This window comes from Centruroides vittatus, unplaced genomic scaffold (assembly GCF_030686945.1).
Source record: "Centruroides vittatus isolate TY-2023 unplaced genomic scaffold, ASM3068694v2 contig_988, whole genome shotgun sequence".
Lineage (NCBI taxonomy): Eukaryota > Metazoa > Arthropoda > Arachnida > Scorpiones > Buthidae > Centruroides > Centruroides vittatus.
The window spans coordinates 371,858-391,609 of NW_027122657.1; the positions used below are offsets into that span (position 1 = coordinate 371,858).

Here is a 19,752-nt window from a genome sequence, read left to right on the forward strand (position 1 = left end):
AATGCCAGCAAGAAAGTAGACCAGACAGTAATGTTCCTGTTCTGGTCTGTGGCCGTATTCGAACACAGGATTATCTCATTAAGTTCTTTTGTTATGGTTTATGAAAGTATCCATTAAGTAAGTAGCGGTTATGATATATTTGTCGCATGGATGGAAAACAGTTGTATTACCATAGAACATTTTCATCACAAGGAACTTTATAGGGTGCCAATTGTAACAATTAAAATTCAGGCACCGTGATTGAAAACGATATATATAGAACCTTATACCATGGAAAAAGTGGAAAATATGTGTTCTTCCCATAAATATAGCCGAAAATGTATCATTTGACACTTAGGACCGGTCACCACTATTGATTAAATGTACGGTTATCTTTAAAATGTTATGCTGACTTCTTTTAATATATCAATTATTATTTTAACATAGTTGAAGATGGTCTTAACCACATATAACTTAATAAATATTTAAGGGATTTATAGAAATGTAAGTTAATATTATTTGAAACAAACGATTTACACAGATATTTTCTTAAAATTATAAAAATTATATATCTAAAAGGCATTATTTTAAGTCGAGGATTATTAATAATTTTATATCAAAGGGATGCATTTACAGTAAAGAGAAGTCGTTTTTAAGTTTGCAATTATTTTTATTTTAAATAAATAATGTTGAGCATTATGGTATTTTAAAGAGTTAACCATAAAAGACACCTTCTCATCTTTTTTGGCATATATACATACTGCACATGGAGGTTTTTTGTCGAATTTGCGCTTAACTGATGACATTTCATTGGCAACGACAGCTTTAAGTGACGACTGGACTTTGGCAGTGACGTGTTAATATACAGAATTTGTCACACTTGGCCACTCTCGATACGTAAATTGATGCCATCACCTAATAATTTATGTCACCGTCTGATCTTTCTTCGATAATGATGCTTCCTCCAGGCCTTGATCATGTCAGATGCTTTCTCTGCTATCATTATGGTGGGAGCATTGGTATTTCCAGAAATTATCGTTGGCATAATGGATGCGTCCACAACTCGCAAACCGTACACCCCTTTCACTCTGCAAATTGGAAAGGTGAGAACCCTCGTAAACATTTATTATATAAATACTTATCACTTACCGTAATTCTAGATCGACCACGGCAGTAGGATCGTGCGCAGCACCCATTTTGCAAGTTCCCACAGGATGGTAAATGGTACAAGTGTACACGCGTGCCACACATGCTAAATACTCATCGGAGAGCATTTTGAAATGTTCGCATCCCGGAAATTTTACCGGAAATATTCGAGAACCGTACGCTTTGAACGGTTTGCTCTCGCCTAATTTTAAAGAAAATTTCATAGCTGCAAACAATAAAGGCATAAAATTACTAATTCGGTAATAACAATAACAATAACAAGGAAAGTTAAATAAGTTTTTTCGCTTTCGTGACACGCACTCAAACAATTTTATCCTACTTAAAATTAATGTCTATAATTAAAATCGATATAAACTTTTTCTAATATGTTTCAGGGTGATTTGTATAAATTAACTTTTAATAAGTATTAATATAAGGTCAAGTACAGAATTTAATTACATCCCTTTTTTATTGTTGTGTCTTTCCTCCCTGTGGGCACTAAGAGGGCCTTTATCCCCATATCCAGTGTGGATCTGAAGTAACCCACGATGAGTGTGAGGAAAAGGACCTATTACTGTCCACAGGGAGGGGAAAAACAATAATAAAAAAGGGAGTAATTAAATTTTGTAATTTTCCTCACGCCCATCGTGGATTCATCCTGGACCCCAATGGAAAACGGATGATTGGTGAAGAACGGAGCATTCCTCCAAGCTCACAATGGTGGTAGGAAATGAGGCCCGACCTATCCACGAAAAATTCCTGGGATTGCTCTCCTGGATTCGATCTTGGAAGCCCTAGAGCGGTAGTTCCTCGGTCATCTATCTGTCCTAATTACACTCCTTTTAACTCAGATTTAAACGCTAAATGATCTAACAATTATATTTTTTTACCAAATTTTCCTTCTCTTTCCTTCGAAATTTAAGGATATAAAAATTTTTAAGGGGAAAAAATACAGTTTTATGACAATTTTTTCCTGCTTATCTTCCATCTCGACTATAAAAGTTTGACGATTTAATAGTATTTATTATCAGAAATATTATTAAATTATACTAAAATAAATCGTAATCACCGAAATAACACTCGTTAGTTTAAATTATTATCAGTCATACATTAAATATATCTCAATAAATTACCAATTATTACCGTTATCAATTTTCAATACCGGTTATCCGTGATTAAGTGTAACTTTTATATAAATCTAAACTTGTTTATACTTTTATAAATGTTTAAGTGCGTGCTAACGTGATAAAAATCGTTAATTTGATAAATTTATAACAGAAAGTTACATACAATCGACCATAACGTTGATATCATCAGGATGAGTCAAGTAACGTGGATCTATATGGGGATATTCGTAGGGATCTTTCGAACGAAGTTTTAAAAATCCACGACTTTTAGGCCTTAGAAGAACTGGATAAAAAGAGAAGGTATCCCAGAAAAGAAAAGGTCGAAATAACTTATCCCAGAGCTGAAATTAATGTAATTTTCATTTACAAATCCCATTTCTTTTATGTAAAGAAAAATAGAAAATGAACACTTACCTCATCAGTTATGCCTTGAACACGGTGGAATGTTTGCCCTCCATCAGAAGATGGGGATCCTGATATAAAGTGAATTTCAATATCGGGAAAATCGATTGACCTGTTGGCATATTTGGTATTTATAAAACCTAGTCCTTCAAGACCACCCAACATCGTTAATGGTCCTGAAAATTATTTATAATTTTAACTTTATCCTTATTCTTAACACTACTAAATATAATTACAAATACGTGATATTAATTTTATAAGTCCTAAATAATAAAAATAACATAATCGTGCTGATAAAACAGGAAAATTTGTCTGTAATAAAGGTCTTAGAACTGTATAACGTGCCTATACAGTGAAATTCTTGAACGTTTTCAAATTAAAAATAATCCTACTTAAATTTTATTAATATCTATTCATTTTATCGTGTTTAACGGATTGAATATGTAGAGTCTAATTTTAGAACATATTTTTTTTTACCTTTTCCAAATGTCAGGTACTTGGTAATGTCGTATAAATTAAATATTCTAGATTGGACAGCAGATACAGGTTCGTCTACTAGAAAATGAACTCCACCTGGATATATATGATCTTGAAGATTGTAACCTACTGGAAGATCGGCTATCACTGGGATCTATAAAATAAATTATATATTCGTGATAAAAATGAAAAAAAACTTGATTAAAAATTCGTATAAGTGATGTTTTCGGATTGCGCAAACTAAGTAAAGATAGTTGGATTCAGTGGATTTTTCTCCGCTCTATGAGGTTAAGAGGGGCCTTTAATCATACCTATCATGAATTTGGTCAGGCCCACAATGGGCAGCTGATTGTTAAGGGACGGGTCTTAACATATTCGCGTGGATCCACACATAAAAAACTTCTGGGATTCTCCGACTGCTCGAATTCGAACCCGAGTCCGCCAGAGCGGTATGGTAACGTTTAAGTCAGTGAATTTAGAGTTAAAAACCCTCTCTGTCAACTTCTGTATTAAAATTCCACATTTACTAATAAATTAATTCCCAGTAAATTTGTTCACCAGTCGCCGAGTGAATAAAATCATTGAACACTGCGCCCCACCATCAAACTGGTCACGTAGAGTTAACCGGGTTTTCTTCACGTGTTTAACACCGGAACGGTGGCCGAATTTTTCAAAAAGTCTTCTCTTGGCAGATTGCTCCATGTGTTGTGCTGCCTTATCCAATTAATCTTACAATCTACAGTATTAAATTTATACAATATAAGAAAATGTATATTGAAAATTAATATATGCGATATTACTTTAAATTTATAATTAATTTTTATTTCTAATTGAGTAGAAATAAGGTACTACATACTTGCTATAATTAAGAAGGGAAGATATTGAAATAATTTATTATACTATACTTACGGATATTGTTTAATATTCTCTTATAATTTGTAGAGATTTGATAAAAGATAATATAAAAAGTAAATATAATTAATGCAGAAGTATAAAATTGCAAACTAATAGAAAAGCATTAATTATATGGGTTTAATGGCTTTTTATCTTTAATGTATCTTGATATAACTTAAAAGCTATGTTAAAATCGAAAAAAAAATTTCTAAATTATGGAATATTTTTATATTCTCTAATTTAAATCTTTCCAACATTTTATTTACAAAAAGTAATTAACCTATTTAATTAAAATTTCAAATCTAATATCGATTTTTTTTATATGAAACAAACTCTATGATATCAAAATGTCCTCAGTTAAAATATTATTGGTTTAATAACTTCAATCTAAATACAGTGTTGACTCGATATAACGTTGCTTTATACAACATGATCGCAATATTTCAAATTCTTACAATTAAAACATATTTTTTTAATTCTATATACTGTACTTTTTATAACATTAAATCCGTTAAATCGAGTACCAAATTCCCAGATTTCATCACTAGCGTTATACTAGGACTTATTTATAAGACGATTATGTGTGTATGGTTTAATGCAGAGTAAAAATATTTCTATAATTAAACCTGTTCTTAAAACTATTATATAACTATTCAGTAATGTAAACCTGTACACAATGAACTGAGAGCAAATATTTGATCAGAAAACAGTGAGGTTTGGATCTCCAGGTGCTAAAAATGTCAGGTTTTCTAACTGAAACTGATTCTAACAATAAAAAAAAAAAATTAAATGCAGAGTAATCTCCACGTGGATAATCTGTCAAGGTGCTGCCCCGAAAGGACCTGGAATCTGACCCCTATTTAGACGCTAGACACGTGAATAAAACCGGTAAACTCCACGTGGCATTGATCAACCAGTGACCGACTACCAGTATCCTGTGGTTTTATCCACTCTGCCACTGGTGAGCCCCATATTTCTTGTACTGTACGTTTATTGACCTGACTATTAAGAACGGAAGTAAATGTCAATATATTTAATTATTCCAGTTTTTTTTTAATTAGAATAATTTAATTTTTTAGTACAAAAAGTAGTTTTTTACTGTTGTAGTACAACAGTAAAAAAAAAGGTTTCTGAAATTTGAAAGTTATTCTGAAAGAATTTAGAGCAATTATTTTATATCTGATCTGATTTGGAAAGAAATAAAATTTATTTTATTCTATAATTTTGTGAAACATTTTGTGAAAAATAAAAATGATTAGTATTTTGAAAGATAACAATTCCTCGATGTTCTTCCTAATTTGAGCTAAAAGGAAAATTTACATAAAATAAAAATCCAAAAATAATTAATTGTTTACCAGATTACTTATCAACCGTATGCTTTATCACTAGATGTCACTGATTAGTAGATTGTAATTTCAAGGAAAGACTTTTTCCGTGAATAAATCCATAAATCATTGATAACAAAAATTAATCTTATAATTATTGCCAATAATAACAGGTTACTTAAAATAAAGAAACAACAAAGAATTAAAAGTAACAACCTGAAGATTAGATTGGATTAATGGGATAACGCAACGCAATACATGGGGATTTGCATAGAGAGGGATGCTTCTTCGCAGGACTTTCTATAGGAAATTGACCTCTGTTTAGATGTTAGACATGTGAAGAAAACCCGGAAGACCAAGGGTGTCGCCAGGGGGAGGGGCAGAGGGGCAGTTGCCCTCCCCTAGAAATTCGAAAAAGTTATTTAAATGCTAAGTTTTAATTAAAATAATCTTCTTAGGCTTCTTGTAAGTTAAAGAAAATGTTTTATTTGAGATATTTCTTTTCCGGTACATAGTAAATGATTAAAACTTTATGAATCGTTTTTATTTTACCTACATACAATTCATATCCTCTATCAATTTACATCATCTTGCCCCCCCTTACCCATTGGCTGGCGTCGTCCTTGCGGAAGACTCCACGTAGCCGGCTACGCGCAAACCCGCGACTAACTTCCAGTTTTCAATGGTTTCATCCACTCTGCAATGGTGGACCTTTGAGAAAATTCCTACACTTATCAACCAAGTAATCTTAGGTCTCTGCAACTTTCTCGCTCTATTTTTAAAATTCATTTCGCCCATGTGACCATTAAGATGTATTTTTAATGCCTATCATGATTCCCGAAGACCCACAATAAAGCCATCTCTTGTCAAGCGGCAAAGACCCAATATATCTGGAAGAATTCTCCTATGAAATCGACCTCGAACCTGGATCCTGCAAAGGAACGAGCTCATATGTATCTCACCTCGGTAATCCGATTATCTTTCTAATTTGCATACAATTATCACTATTGTATTTAGAAATTCTTATGCTCAGGCCCCAAGCTAACGCTTATTTTTCTTAATAGTGGCGAACTATAAAGTTACTTGTGACTATCGGTTGTTTCTAATGCCCTTACGGATGCGAATACAATAGTACAATAACATAATCGATAAATTTTGATGTAGTTGACAATGGCTGCAATTTTATGTGAATTTTTATTACAAAAGAAAAAGTAAGGAATGAAAGAAAAAAATGAAATAAGATTGTGATGATAAAATGAAATGACAGTATCCTTATTCTATATTATACGATGTCATTACAGTGTCTTATATTGACAGTAATAGTCAGTTGTTTGCATTGAATTGCTTGAGGCCAATGCGATAATCATGAGAAATGGACAGCTTAATGGTGAAATATTTCCGTGCAATCAACCAAAACGCTTAAAAATATAAAGCACAAATTTTTCTTCAAGTATAATTTAAGACAAAATATCTCTATTAAATTAAAGTAATTTTTATGTGTAAAAGATTGAAATTCTCCAATAAAACAGTTCTTTTTTTAATTCAAGATAGCCGAGGCCTGAGGCTTTAGGTATAAGTTCGAATCAAGGCGAGCAACAACCTAATATTTTTCATAAATATTTCGATTCCCGCCCCTCACCATCCGGCAATCCATTATGGGCTATCCTTAATGGGCCTGTCAGAAAACCCTCACAGAGCGAAAAGTCCAAAAAAAAAAATCTTTTATGAAGCAATGATGTAAAATGTGAAATATTCCTAACATTTTTCTCTTTATTAATTTATTAAAATAAAATTTGAGTGGTATTAAAAATCGATTACTCATAAACAGAATCTTGGCGCCTGTCATAACAAAGACTCGCTACGATATTCACGTAACTACTTACTCCCATTTCTTTTAAATGATGTTTAGGACCGATGCCAGATAGCATTAAAAGTTGAGGAGAATTGATGGCTCCTGCCGAGACGATGATTTCTATCCGACTTTTTATGATATGAGTTAAACCGACTCGATCGAACTCGACAGCTCTGGCTCGTTTCCATTTATCAAAATGGATCTGAAAATTTAAAACAGAGTTAAAAATATTTTAAAATAAGTTATATTTTTTTCAACAGAGAATTTAAAAATCTTACTTTAGTGACAAATGCTTGAGTGACGATATGTAAATTTTTTCGTTTTTTGGCTGGCCTGAGAAAAGCTTTGGCAGTACTACATCGTGCCCCTCTTCGTAGAGTGCCCTGAGGTATAGTGAATCCTGAAAATTCGCATTTTATTCTTTAATCTAATTACATAATGAACATTTGGTTCATTTTTATAAATTTTTCTGAATATATCATAGAAAAAATGTGAAAATATCAAATACCGGTTTGAAAAGCACCATTGGGATCTACATTATGATAGCCCATAGCTATTCCAGCATCTACAAAAGCTTGAGCTAACGGTGTTGCGTAAGGTGGTGTGGACACCGTCAAGTATCCTCCTGTATTATGGAATCCTGTATTTAAAAGTTAATCTATGGTTACAAATCTGCAAATTATACTTTTAATGAGAGAGTTTGTATTATATTCATTATGAAATGTACCATTTCTGACTACAGAAGGATCTCTGTTATCTTCCGATTTTAAGAAATACGGATATACATCTTTCCAACTCCAACCAGTGGCACCATTTGCAGCCCAGATATCGTAATCATATCTATTTCCTCTGACATATAACATATAATTTAATACGCTGCTTCCACCGAGTACCTTTCCTCTGGGCCATCGACTTTTCTGCAATATAGAATATTGAGGTTATTTATGACAACTATAAATATCCATAAATAGAAAAAGTATATACTTTTGTTTGATACGTACTCTTTCATATAACCCAAAACAAGAGGCTTCCTGAGTTACAGTTTCATATCCCCAATCTAATGGCGATAGTTGTAGAAAGGCAGCAAGTACTGGAATGTCCGTAACGTAATTCTCATTAGTCCCTGCTTCTAGTAGTAGTACAGTTACATCTTTATCTTCGGAGAGGCGGTTGGCTAGAACAGCTCCTGCAGAACCTCCTCCAACTAAAAAGAAAATTTAATTACTTAAAACACAAATTTGCACTGTAAAACAAACACGAAGCTCTATCAAAATGACATTATGTTAATGTATTTTCTCATTGTCTTAATATAAATTAGTAGCATGTTGTGTTGAATTTGGATAATTGTAATTATAAATGAATTCTTTAATACTTAGAGGCCCACCAGTGTTCAGAAATTTATCCACTCGACCGAGTAGATGAAACCATTGAACACTGACCGGTTTGCTTCTCGTCAACGAGCAGATCCGTGCTTCATTCACGTTTGTGACACCTCAATAGAGGCCAATTTTCCATAGGAAGTGCCCTGGGAGGTATCTCTCCTCGGCAGATCGCCCATGTGTCGCGTTGCCGTAAAAATATAAACAAAATCTTTAATACTTAGAGAAGAAATTTAATGGCAAGAGTCCACTCTCGGCACGTTCTGACAGCTTTTCTGAATAACAGTACATTTGATTTGGAGTAATGAAAAAATTTAATACGCGTCATCATGAGCGAAACTTAGAAACATACAGGATATTATTTTTCAATTACAGTTTCCTTTTAATTTATCGGTTATGCTTCACAAAAAGAGCATAAAATTACTTGAATGATATAAAAATAACGCATTCATTTCTTCAATTCCTTTCATTCTTTCAACATATTCCTTTCAGTTCCATAACGACCTTTGCAATTTTTCCACTGAACATTCTGGCTACATCAGACGTGTTTTCTTTAAATTCTCATTTTCTCACCCCATGAAAAATTTGTTTTTTCTATTTAAGAATGTAAGGCCGTTCTATTTCTAACCTGTATTTTAGTCGATATTTACAAACAGCTGAAGCGATCGAGGAAAAAAATTCGTACATGTTTATTGCTCATTATAAAAAGTATATGATTAAACCTTTAAATTTGATATCGGTACGATTTTATTAGGATTTCAGTTTTTTAAAGAATAAATTTTCAATGAAAATTGCGAAAAAAAAATTTAAAAAGTTTAATTAAAGAAGGTATTTATTCTCCAAATCAGGTATCTTGCAGAAGTTTCTCATCTCAGGGAGATCCACCAGAGATTTAGTGGATAAAATCGCTGAATACTTACTAGTTTGTAAGTTCGCACCTAACCAATACTTGGCCACTAGAGTTTTCCTACTTTGCTTCACAACAATACACCTAAATATGGGCCAGTTTCCCATAGAAACTCCCCCTCCGTGAGGCACCTCCTCTTGGCAGATCCCCAATTGATTCGTTGTCTTAATTCTCAATCCAATCCCATCAATCTCTAGAGATGCTCGCAGTTCGGATTAAGAATCACTGCGTTAAACGATGACTTGTTACTTGGTAAAACTAAAATTCTTTACATACGTATTATATCGCAAACATTTTTAGTTATTTTCTTAATAGAACGATCAAAATTCATTAATTTTAAGAATTAATTGTCTTTTATTTTAATTTTGTCTCTTTATTTTAGAAATATAATGAAATTATGTCGTTATGTTAAAGTATTTTCAATGCTAAAAATTTTTGAATATTTTTACAGAGTAATTACGTGGAAATTAACTTTTAAAAGAAGCGTCACGACAAGGAATGTTAGGTTAGGTTGTTGAACATTTGACATTAACATTAAGTTTCCAAAGGCAAGGTTAAATACTTTTTTAAAAGATGAGAGGAAATGCTGGTAGCATAAACTGCTAATGTATTCGACATGAATTCAAAAGACGTGAGTTCCGTTCTTACCCGGGGCCAACAGATACAACAAAAGTACTAAGAAACAATGAACCAAACAAAAAAACATTCGGGTTCAGCGGATTTTTTCGTCTGGGTCATTGTTTCTTTCCCCGTCTAAACATGCAATTTATAGTTATATAACTCGTTAAGCTAAGACATGATTTCTTTTATCATTTTTTTAATTATTAAGGGAAGGATTTGTATGCCCATGCATGTTCTTTTTTTTCCTAATTATTACCTAATTATCATCAAATTTCTTGTAAACAATTGTTTACAGTATACAGAAACAAATTCGATAATGATTGGTTAGATAACGTACAAATTTATAAAACTTTATTGAACATGTAATTTTGTTCGTAACTGTCTTGGTTGCTCACCTCCTCTACATTACTCTAATACATGTTTTGTTACGTCATAATTATCAAAGCCCTTGTGTCGCCTTTTGCTAGGTGTTTATCACCTCCTATCTAAACAGTGTGACATAATAGGCGTTATTATGATTTACTCGCAGACGGAAGTTCATACGCATTTCAACATATAAATTTTAGTACATGTTAATGGGACTTTTAACGTGCATGTAACAGGAATTTTCACGTGCATATGTATACTCATGTATTGCGATTTTAAGTGTTACATTAAAAATATAATTCAACCATTTATTGTTTTATTTTTAAATAACTTGGTTCGCAAGAAAGCATTTAATTTTACAATCTCGCCATTTTCTCCACGATTACTCGAAGTTAGAGGTATTCGGATCGATATATCTCAACTCAGCATTTGTGTATAAAAGAAAAATTGGTGTCGATTTATTCAGGAGTATATAGCGAATTTAAAAAACCCATGTATAAGATATTAATTATATAAATTATTTTGTGAAATCTCCTAATATCTGAAAAAGTTGAAATTTTACATTGCCGTAAGATATTTTTCTAAATTATTTTAACGCATATAAATTCAGCCCTTACTAATTATATCAAAATCATGCGAAGATTAACAATTACGTATTCATAAAATAGTTTTTAATAAAATAACAGAAAGTTTATATTGGCAATTTATTCTGTAAATAAAGGCATTTATTATATATATATATATATATATATATATATGTGTGTGTGTGTGTGTGTTTTTTTTAATTTCCACCCTGTAAGTATGAACAGAATACTTTTTATACCCATAATAGTTTCTGCCAGATCCGCAAGAGGATGACCGGATGATGAGTGATGGGTACTAATATACCTCAGACAAACTACCTTCCGAAAAATTTCTGAGATTCTTTGATGGTCTGGGATTGTTCCAGAATCCTTTAGAGTAGTAGGCTGACGTCTCAACCTCCTTGCAGTTTTCCATAGAATATCCTCCATGGGCAATCCGCCAAGGAGGTGCCTCTACGGAGGTACTGTACCTCCTTGGCGGATTGCCCATGTGTTTCTTTGCTCTATTCCATTCATCCAAACCATTTTATCTCGTATACATTTTTTAAACGTCTACATCCTTAAATGATCCATTTCTAATGATAAAAATGTGATATCAATACTTATTTATTATTAATTTATTTATGAAAACATGTTTATAAATCATAAACAATCATATGCAATCCTATCAGCCATTTTTCCTGATAAGAGATTTTATTATATATTTTTATTATTTGATTTTTACGATATCTCAAATTACAATCATAAAGAGCATATTCAGAATATTTGTATGTGCACCATATAATTTATATAGACCTAAATGTTCTTCTACCATAAGAAAGTATTTAAGATTGTTTTTTAAAATTTTATAAATAATTTATTTTTGCATAAATTTAGTGTATTATTACAGTATTATTTGTCAGAAACTTATCCTCTACTTAAAGTATTTTATTCAAAGCCTAGTTTACACTTGTGGCCCTTTACTTACAACATACAAAAGGCAAATTCAAATTCCCTTCATCAAATAAAAATAGGAAATACGTATTAACTATCTTCGTAAACAGAGAGAGGCCCCTCGTTGCATGAGACCTTAAGCAGTAAGCTACTCTTAGGCCCTCTCTCTGTTAGCTTATACGTAAACCCGGCTTTGAGTTTACTAAATAAGTATTTTTTGTTACAATAAAATCATTTGTCTAATCAATATTTTAATATGTAATTTACTAATTATATATCGGGAAGTTAAGTTTGTAAAATATAATTTTCCTGGATAAAGCGGTAACTTGAGAAACAAATTCGTTGAAGTGAGTAATTGTACCATTTAGTTGTAACCCTGTTGATTTTAACAGGACATTAAGTCAAAGAAACAATACTAATGCCATGTTAACATTAAAAAAAAATGGTTTGAAGGTTGATGAAACACGAATTTATAGGAATAATCTACTGATAAATTGGCTAATATAAATATAGAAAAGTATAATACAATTACAGCTATTGATAAATGGTCCGTTGCATTTGGTTTGGTTTGATGGGATACGGAAACTCAACACTCGAGTGATCTGCCCAGGGGATGCCTACCAGGAGGACTTTCTACAGGAAACTGGTCCTTATTTAGGTGTTAAACACGCGAAAAGCACCCAGAAAACACCACGTGGACACCCTGATGGTCAGAGGCGAACCCACGACTACTGGTATGCAGGACCATCGAAAGTTGGACTGGATATTACACGTATAAATTAGTGTTATTTTATCAACAAAAAATAAAATACTTAAAACTACTTTTGTTAAGTTAATAAAGAAACATTTTATGTATTTCACGTGTTAGAAAAAATTGCTAAGGAACCTATTGAAGCCTTGTTGGTAGGCTTTTACTAATTAATTTCAAATAAATTTTTTAAAACTTCAATAAAATCTTTATGAATTCTTATATACTAAAATCTAAAAAAAATTAGATGAAATTGCTTTAATTTAACAATTAAAACTGACAGCAAATAACGCATTCCAACAATCTTTATTTAAAAAAAAATCACATTATTTTATAAATTAATTTTAATTATCTACAGTTAATTTAATAACATCAGCCTCGTAAACCGGCGTTATAGTCCATTGCATTTTACTCCAAAATTACTTTCAATGTGGGTGTTACTAAATTCACGCTTCAGTGACGCCTCTTTCCTCATCAGTTCCTTTCCCAGGTTTCTACATGATGATAACTTAATTTCAATAATTAACGTCTCCGTCGGATATTAATTTAAGTTAGAGCCTACATTAATTGACTGTCATACACAAATTTATAATTTTTATTAATTGTTTAAACATCTTCTACACTATCGTTTCCCAAACTTTTCGAGTTGCCTCCCCCTTATAGTGCATATAGTTCTAATATTTTTTAGTTTTAAAATGAATTTTTGCTCTCCTTGTCTTCCAATATGGAAGACAAGGGGCAAAAATTACTCTCAATCGCTCCCTTGAGTCTTCTGTCGTCCGTGCAGCGCCCACTTTAGGAATCACTGATCTAAACTTCGCTTCCTATTATTTTGTAGGATGTAAATAAGAATTATCCGTTTTATAAACAAAAAAATCTGTTTTATTTTTTGGTTAGTTTTTCCTGATGCTTCGTACTTCCTAAAACCTAATTCGAATGAAATCTTTCAGATAAATCATAGATTTTCCTGAGTATACTTCTTTTTCTTATCCTGTTTTCTTTTCTTTTTTATTAAGTTATTGCCTGAATGTATCTATTTACATTCTATCTTTAATCTTGTTTTTTCTCTGTAGTCGTGATATTGGAGCAATGTTTATCGTACAGAACAATTTGCTGTGATGTTCTAATCCCTTTAAATGCATTTATTATTCTATCCATTCTCATTTTAAATACTACGAAAGTTATTTTAATATGTATCTACGCTCCTAATTTTAGAAATGGCTAAATACTACCCCTTTTATTATAAGAATCGTGATAGGATCTGATATGAGAAATAATCTTTTTTTCCTTTCTGTTCATTCTTAACTAGACCTATTACTCCTGTGTCGTTGCTTTTTAGTATATAAATATCATATGTATAGTTTGAAATCGAAAGGAAAATCCAGCGCTGGAGGAACCTCTGCTGTATTTATTAATATAAAAAAATTATTTTATAGCCGAGTTGGTAAAGGTATCAGCTTGCCACTTTCAGGAAAGCCGAGCCTTTACCGCCTCAAGTAAAGGTATCTGTTTCCCCTAATTTTGAATTAATTCAACACCACTTCTCTCTCATTTGGCCACTTCCACTACGGGCTTGCTCAATTAGGAGAATGATTAAAAGACAGTCTTTCATTACCTGGTCAATTCCATTACGGCCCTATCAATTAGAAGCACGATTTAAAGGCCTCTCTCCTCTTACCTGGCCAATCCCTTATGGGCCTGTCAATTAGAATCACGATTAATAGATCCCTCTCTATTATCCTGCCAATTCCATTGTGAGTCTGTTCAATTAGGAGCACGATTAAAAGACTCTCTCCTCTTATCCAGCCAGTTCCTTTAAAGGCCTGGCCAATTCGAAGCATGATTAAAAGACACCTATTTGATTTACGGCTAAAATAAAAACATTTTTAGATTAATTACAGAGGCTAAGTAACGTGAATGATGCTAAACATTCCCATTTTGTAATCTACTTACTATTTTAAGCAACAAACCAAAAGCATTCTCACAAACCCTAACAAGGTAAAACTATTTTTGACAAGTATAGTAGATATAAAAGATAATTTACCCCGTAGTGACACTAAAGGTAAAGTTATAAATGCATTATAAAATTAAATCGAGAAAAAACTTACATAATACTTTTTTCATAATTGTAAATAAATGTAAATCAAAAAATTCTTATGAATAGATTTATCCTCTTCGAAAAAATGCATTTAAATATTCTTTGGCATTTTAAGGAAAATCTATTTTTTTTTAGTTGTTCTATTTATAAAGTCTTTCATCTTAATCCAATTTCCAATTTATTGTATTCGAATTTGACTTTAGATAAACTTGTAATCACATTCCTTTGTGCCATAGAAAATTGAATGACCTTTCCTCTAATGTAAAATGTAAAGAACAAGAGAATGAATTGTCTGTAGTTACTGACAAGTTAGAAACAGGAAAAAAAAAACTAAGCTAATGTATTTTAATCAGTTAATTAGCAACCAGTTTCCACAAACAAACTCCTGCTAATGAGAAGATTTATTTTACAAATTATATATTAAACAAAATCCTGTTTTAACTTGTGCTATTTACTTGCATTTATTATTTCTGAAAATACAAAAACCTGTCAGGAATTTTCACTCGTATATATTTCTCAGTATAGACTAATTTATATCTATTTAAATTATCACTTTTAATATTAAAAAAGTCAGTTAATCCTGCTTCATGTACAGTATTTCAGGTATATTCGTAAACATGAATCGTAATGAGATTTTAGAACGTTTGAACATGATATGTAACAGGTGGAAACATATTTCGATTTGCTACTAATTCTCATTTCTCCTGGATTATGTTTTTGTTACAGGACTTCATTTAGCTCCTGATCGGTTAAAATGGAATAAAAATATTGCATTTTGTGATAAAAATATCATTTTATAAAAAATTTAAATTTGTCTAGAATTATATAATAGTTAAAGAAACTTGTTTGAATAATTATGTGTTAAAAAATTTGACTAATAGTAGTTTTAAAGAATCAGCTTTAAAAATATCTCACTATCTATTTTTATATTGATGTAGTAGATCCGGATTTATTGTTCAACAGAACTCGGATATAATCTAATAAAATATTTAATTAGTAAAATAAGAATAAGATAAAATTTTTATAAAAATAAAAGTACAATATTTAATAATGAAACCGGTATTTTTTGCAATATTAAACAGGTTACGACTCTATATTTAAATTTCTCAAAGATTGTACAAAATTCCCAGAAATAATAATTATTTCCTGTTATTTTTTTCACGTAACAAAAAATTTTATAGCTTTAATCTTATTATTAAAGTTATTATTATGACTATTATGAAAAGTTGTTTACTTGTACTGTACCTCGAAACTTCAATAAATCTGCCTATTCTGTTTGATTTTGCCTGATAGAAGCAAACTTGATTCTAAATAAGGTCAAAAATAGGAATAAATGATAAAATAGAAAGTTTATTCCTTAATTATTTTAAAAAATTCGTGATCATCGGGGTCGAAATCGACCTATGACTCGTCCCAACAATAGAATTCTTATATCAGCACGCAAAGTGAATAACACCACTTAACACTGCTGTGGATTCGACTCTGATCAATGGAGTAATCGCGTGGTTTTTCTGAGTTTTTTACGTGTCCAACATCTAAAAGGGACTAGTTTTACGTAGAAAGTCCTCCCGAGAGGTAACCCTCTTAGTAGATCGTCCATGTGTTGCGTAGCCTTATTCCATCTGTCTGATCCCTATATAGCATCACGATTTATTTTGGCAAAATTTAAGTGCATTCAATCAAAACCCTTAAAATAATTGTTAAGAATTTTGTATTCTTCTTGATGCTATAGGCATTCATCCGGCTTTCGGACTTAACCCTTTCATCTTCTATCATTGAAAACCTAATGAATGTAGACAAAAGAATAGAAAAAGAAGACAGAACAAACAATAAAAAATGATACTATAAAGCGTGGATTAAGAAACAGGAGGATAAAAAAAAAATGGAAAAAATAGGCAAAACATGAACCCCTAATCATGAAAGTGAAATGAAAGTAGTTTGGGTCAATTCGATACGATAATGCAACACGTGGGTGATCTTCCAGTATGAAAGCCTCTCGGAAGGACTTCCTATTTAGGTTTAGACACACGAATAAAACCCGGAAGACGTCATGTGGCCAGCTTATTGGCTGAGCTGTAATAAATGGTTTAAATCGCCAGTTTAAATCCCGCTATGAGCAAGGATGTTTAAATTTGCTTGATTTAAATGGGGATTCTTTAGTGCCAGTGTTTAATAGGGGCTTTAAAATCACTAAAATAAGAGTCGTTTGCACGTGATAGTTAAAAAAAGAACAACAATGTGGAAGAAGTAAAATTGAATATATCTATAAAATAGTTTATATCTATAGAAATAAGTCCGAAATAATTTCTTAAATATTATCCTTTATTGAATCTATATTTTCTGATGAGGTATTAATGTATTGAATAATTTTAATGAATCTCGATAATCCATCATCATCTTGGGTTAATAATAAACATTTGTTAAATTATAGAGTATAGGATATTGTCTCGTTAACTGTTTTTCTATACAATATACAATATAAGTGTATTGAGGAAATGGCTCGTTATATGAAGATATAAATTGATTCTCCAGACAATTCATTTATAATAAAAGAAAGAATTTTAAAAAAACTTTATTAAAAGAAGGAAATATATGCTAATAATTAATTAAGAACATAAATTATGTTAGGATAGGATTCATCAATCTTATTCAATCAACCTACGTGGGTGATCAGCCAAGGTGAATGCCTCCCGAGAGAACTTTTATAGGAAACTGGCCATATTTTGGTACCGGGCACGTGAAGAAAATCCGAAAAACTTTTCACGTGGCCAGCCTTTTGGCGAGGCGCGAATTCGCGACCAACTACCAATATTCGGTGGTAAATAATGTTAAATAAATGGATATAATTTCTAAACAAAACAATGGGCCGATTGATGGCCGAGAAGGTTAAAGTCTGTCAAATATGATGAGAATGGTCTGTCCCAGGTACTGTACGTTAGGTCCTGTCCCTCACCACCTAGGCACCTCATTTTGGGTCGGGCTGAACACGCGATGGCACTACGAGGCTTCTCGTAGTGCCACAGGAGAAAGGAATTTAATAATAAAAAAGCTTAGATGAGACAATGACACCCCTCTAGATTGGTTAGGCTCCATCTCAGCTCTCTCACGCCCTAGTAAGTATACAACAACAATTTCTTGTACTTGTTAATAGGCACTCTTATGAATATTGTATTAAAACTAAGACCTCTTATTCATTATGTAAGGCCACACTTCTACAGTTTAAGAGGAGAGGGTGGTAAAAAGTATTGTTCATCATTGTACACGAAAGGAAGAAAGATAAGATTTACTTTTTAGTACTGTTAGTGGCATACGAATTTGTTCTCACAAGCCTACTTATTTTGTCATGTGAATAAACTATCAGAAAATATTTTCAGGACATTTTTTAAGTTATTTGTTCAATGTCGGGGTGGTCCGTAAACTATTGTTCACGTTATTAAAGAAGAGGGAGTTTGTCAAAATTACCTCATTGTGCATAAATAAGGAGAGGTGGTTAAAAACGGCTCGAAAACTGTATACCTAATTAGTGGACAGCCCAATATAAGACAATCTTTTTCAGATTACTTCATTATATGTAAAAGTGATTTTAGAATTGTCTGTTAGAGAACAGGCATAGAACAGGCCTGGCCAACCCGCGGCCCGTCACGTTAAATTGTGTGGCCCGCTAAGCGATATTATATATCTATGAAAACCTTTGTTTCCCGTTATGTGTATACCAAAACAATTAAATAAATGAAAATTTGCGTGTGTCATTATTATAATGCGCAAGTGCAAGTACGAACTTTTGGTATAACAATAAAATCTTATTTATTTTGTATTTGTTTTACTTTTTCAAAAGCATGTTTGCCTAAATTGTGGCCCACCGAAATGTTACACGTGATTAAAGTGGCCGCGAAACAATTTGGGTTGGCCAGGCCTGGCATAGAACATGGACTTAGCACATAGGAAAATATTATCTGATAGGATTTTAATTTATGACGATGTCTGTTATTAACAACAATAGAATTATCAGCGCTTTCCTGTTATAATTTCGTAAAGGACAAATTTTTATAAAGGATGTCAAGTTTTCGTTTGTTTTTCCGTTTTGTTGTCGGATTGATTTTACCTGTTTACACGCCCGCGGCCTTTTTTAAAAATATTTATTCCAATAATTCTAAATCATGTCATAAAAATAATGCATAATTTTGTTTTTATTTTTAGATATTGACAGAATTTAAAAGATCGAAATTTTTTAAAATATACTGACGTAAATTTCCTGTATGTCTTAGTTAGCGTTTCGACTACTAGATGGCAGAGGCGCTTGGTGAGGAAATTGATGACGTATTCAGGAAGGTAACGAGGACAGTACACTCAAACCTGTTTTTGTGCGGTCTTTTTTTTGCGATTTTTTACACGTGCAATGTGTTTTGTGCAATATGTGCAATGAAGAATGTAATTCTAAATATGCCCAGAAGAAGTATCTAGTTCATTAACTTTTCAAACTTAAACTTCGAAGTATTGTATATAGGTTAATCTATCGATGTGAAACGATCTTAAACGTTCTCACGTTAAAATTGGAGTGTAAACTTATTTATACACAAATAACACCCATAATATTACCTCTAAAGGTTAGAAATTTCCCCAAAGTGTATTGATATAACTGAACTGTATGTATGTATGACAGTGGGAAAGGGGAAAAACAAAAAAAAACACAGGTATATTCGTGACAGAATATTTTTTACCACTGAACCTACCTCTTTTTTTATTTGCTAACTTTCACGTGCACACTAAGAGTGGGTTCTCTGTCAACTACTTATATCAAAATAGATTTATATAGGCTTACTGTTATCAGATAGCGTGCCCAATAATAAAACCAATTATCATATTTTTTTATCCACTATAAGTTAGAAATGGTGAAAAAATGAGGTTTCATTAGTT

At 31.9% G+C, this 19,752-nt stretch overlaps 1 protein-coding gene across 1 annotated transcript in view; it reads right to left on the reverse strand.

The window, feature by feature from the left end:
- Positions 1-628: 628 nt before the first annotated feature.
- Positions 629-19,752, reverse strand: part of LOC136986046 (glucose dehydrogenase [FAD, quinone]-like) — a 42,706-nt gene continuing 23,582 nt past the window's right edge. Inside the window, exons 2-11 of the mRNA XM_067283494.1 lie at positions 8,204-8,406; positions 7,930-8,119; positions 7,711-7,842; positions 7,481-7,602; positions 7,234-7,404; positions 3,132-3,285; positions 2,667-2,830; positions 2,416-2,593; positions 1,129-1,351; positions 629-1,067 (exon numbers count right to left, since the gene is read on the reverse strand). Coding sequence (XP_067139595.1) covers positions 908-1,067; positions 1,129-1,351; positions 2,416-2,593; positions 2,667-2,830; positions 3,132-3,285; positions 7,234-7,404; positions 7,481-7,602; positions 7,711-7,842; positions 7,930-8,119; positions 8,204-8,406 — 1,697 coding nt within the window. The 3' untranslated portion in view covers positions 629-907. The remainder of the gene's footprint in view (positions 1,068-1,128; positions 1,352-2,415; positions 2,594-2,666; positions 2,831-3,131; positions 3,286-7,233; positions 7,405-7,480; positions 7,603-7,710; positions 7,843-7,929; positions 8,120-8,203; positions 8,407-19,752) is intronic.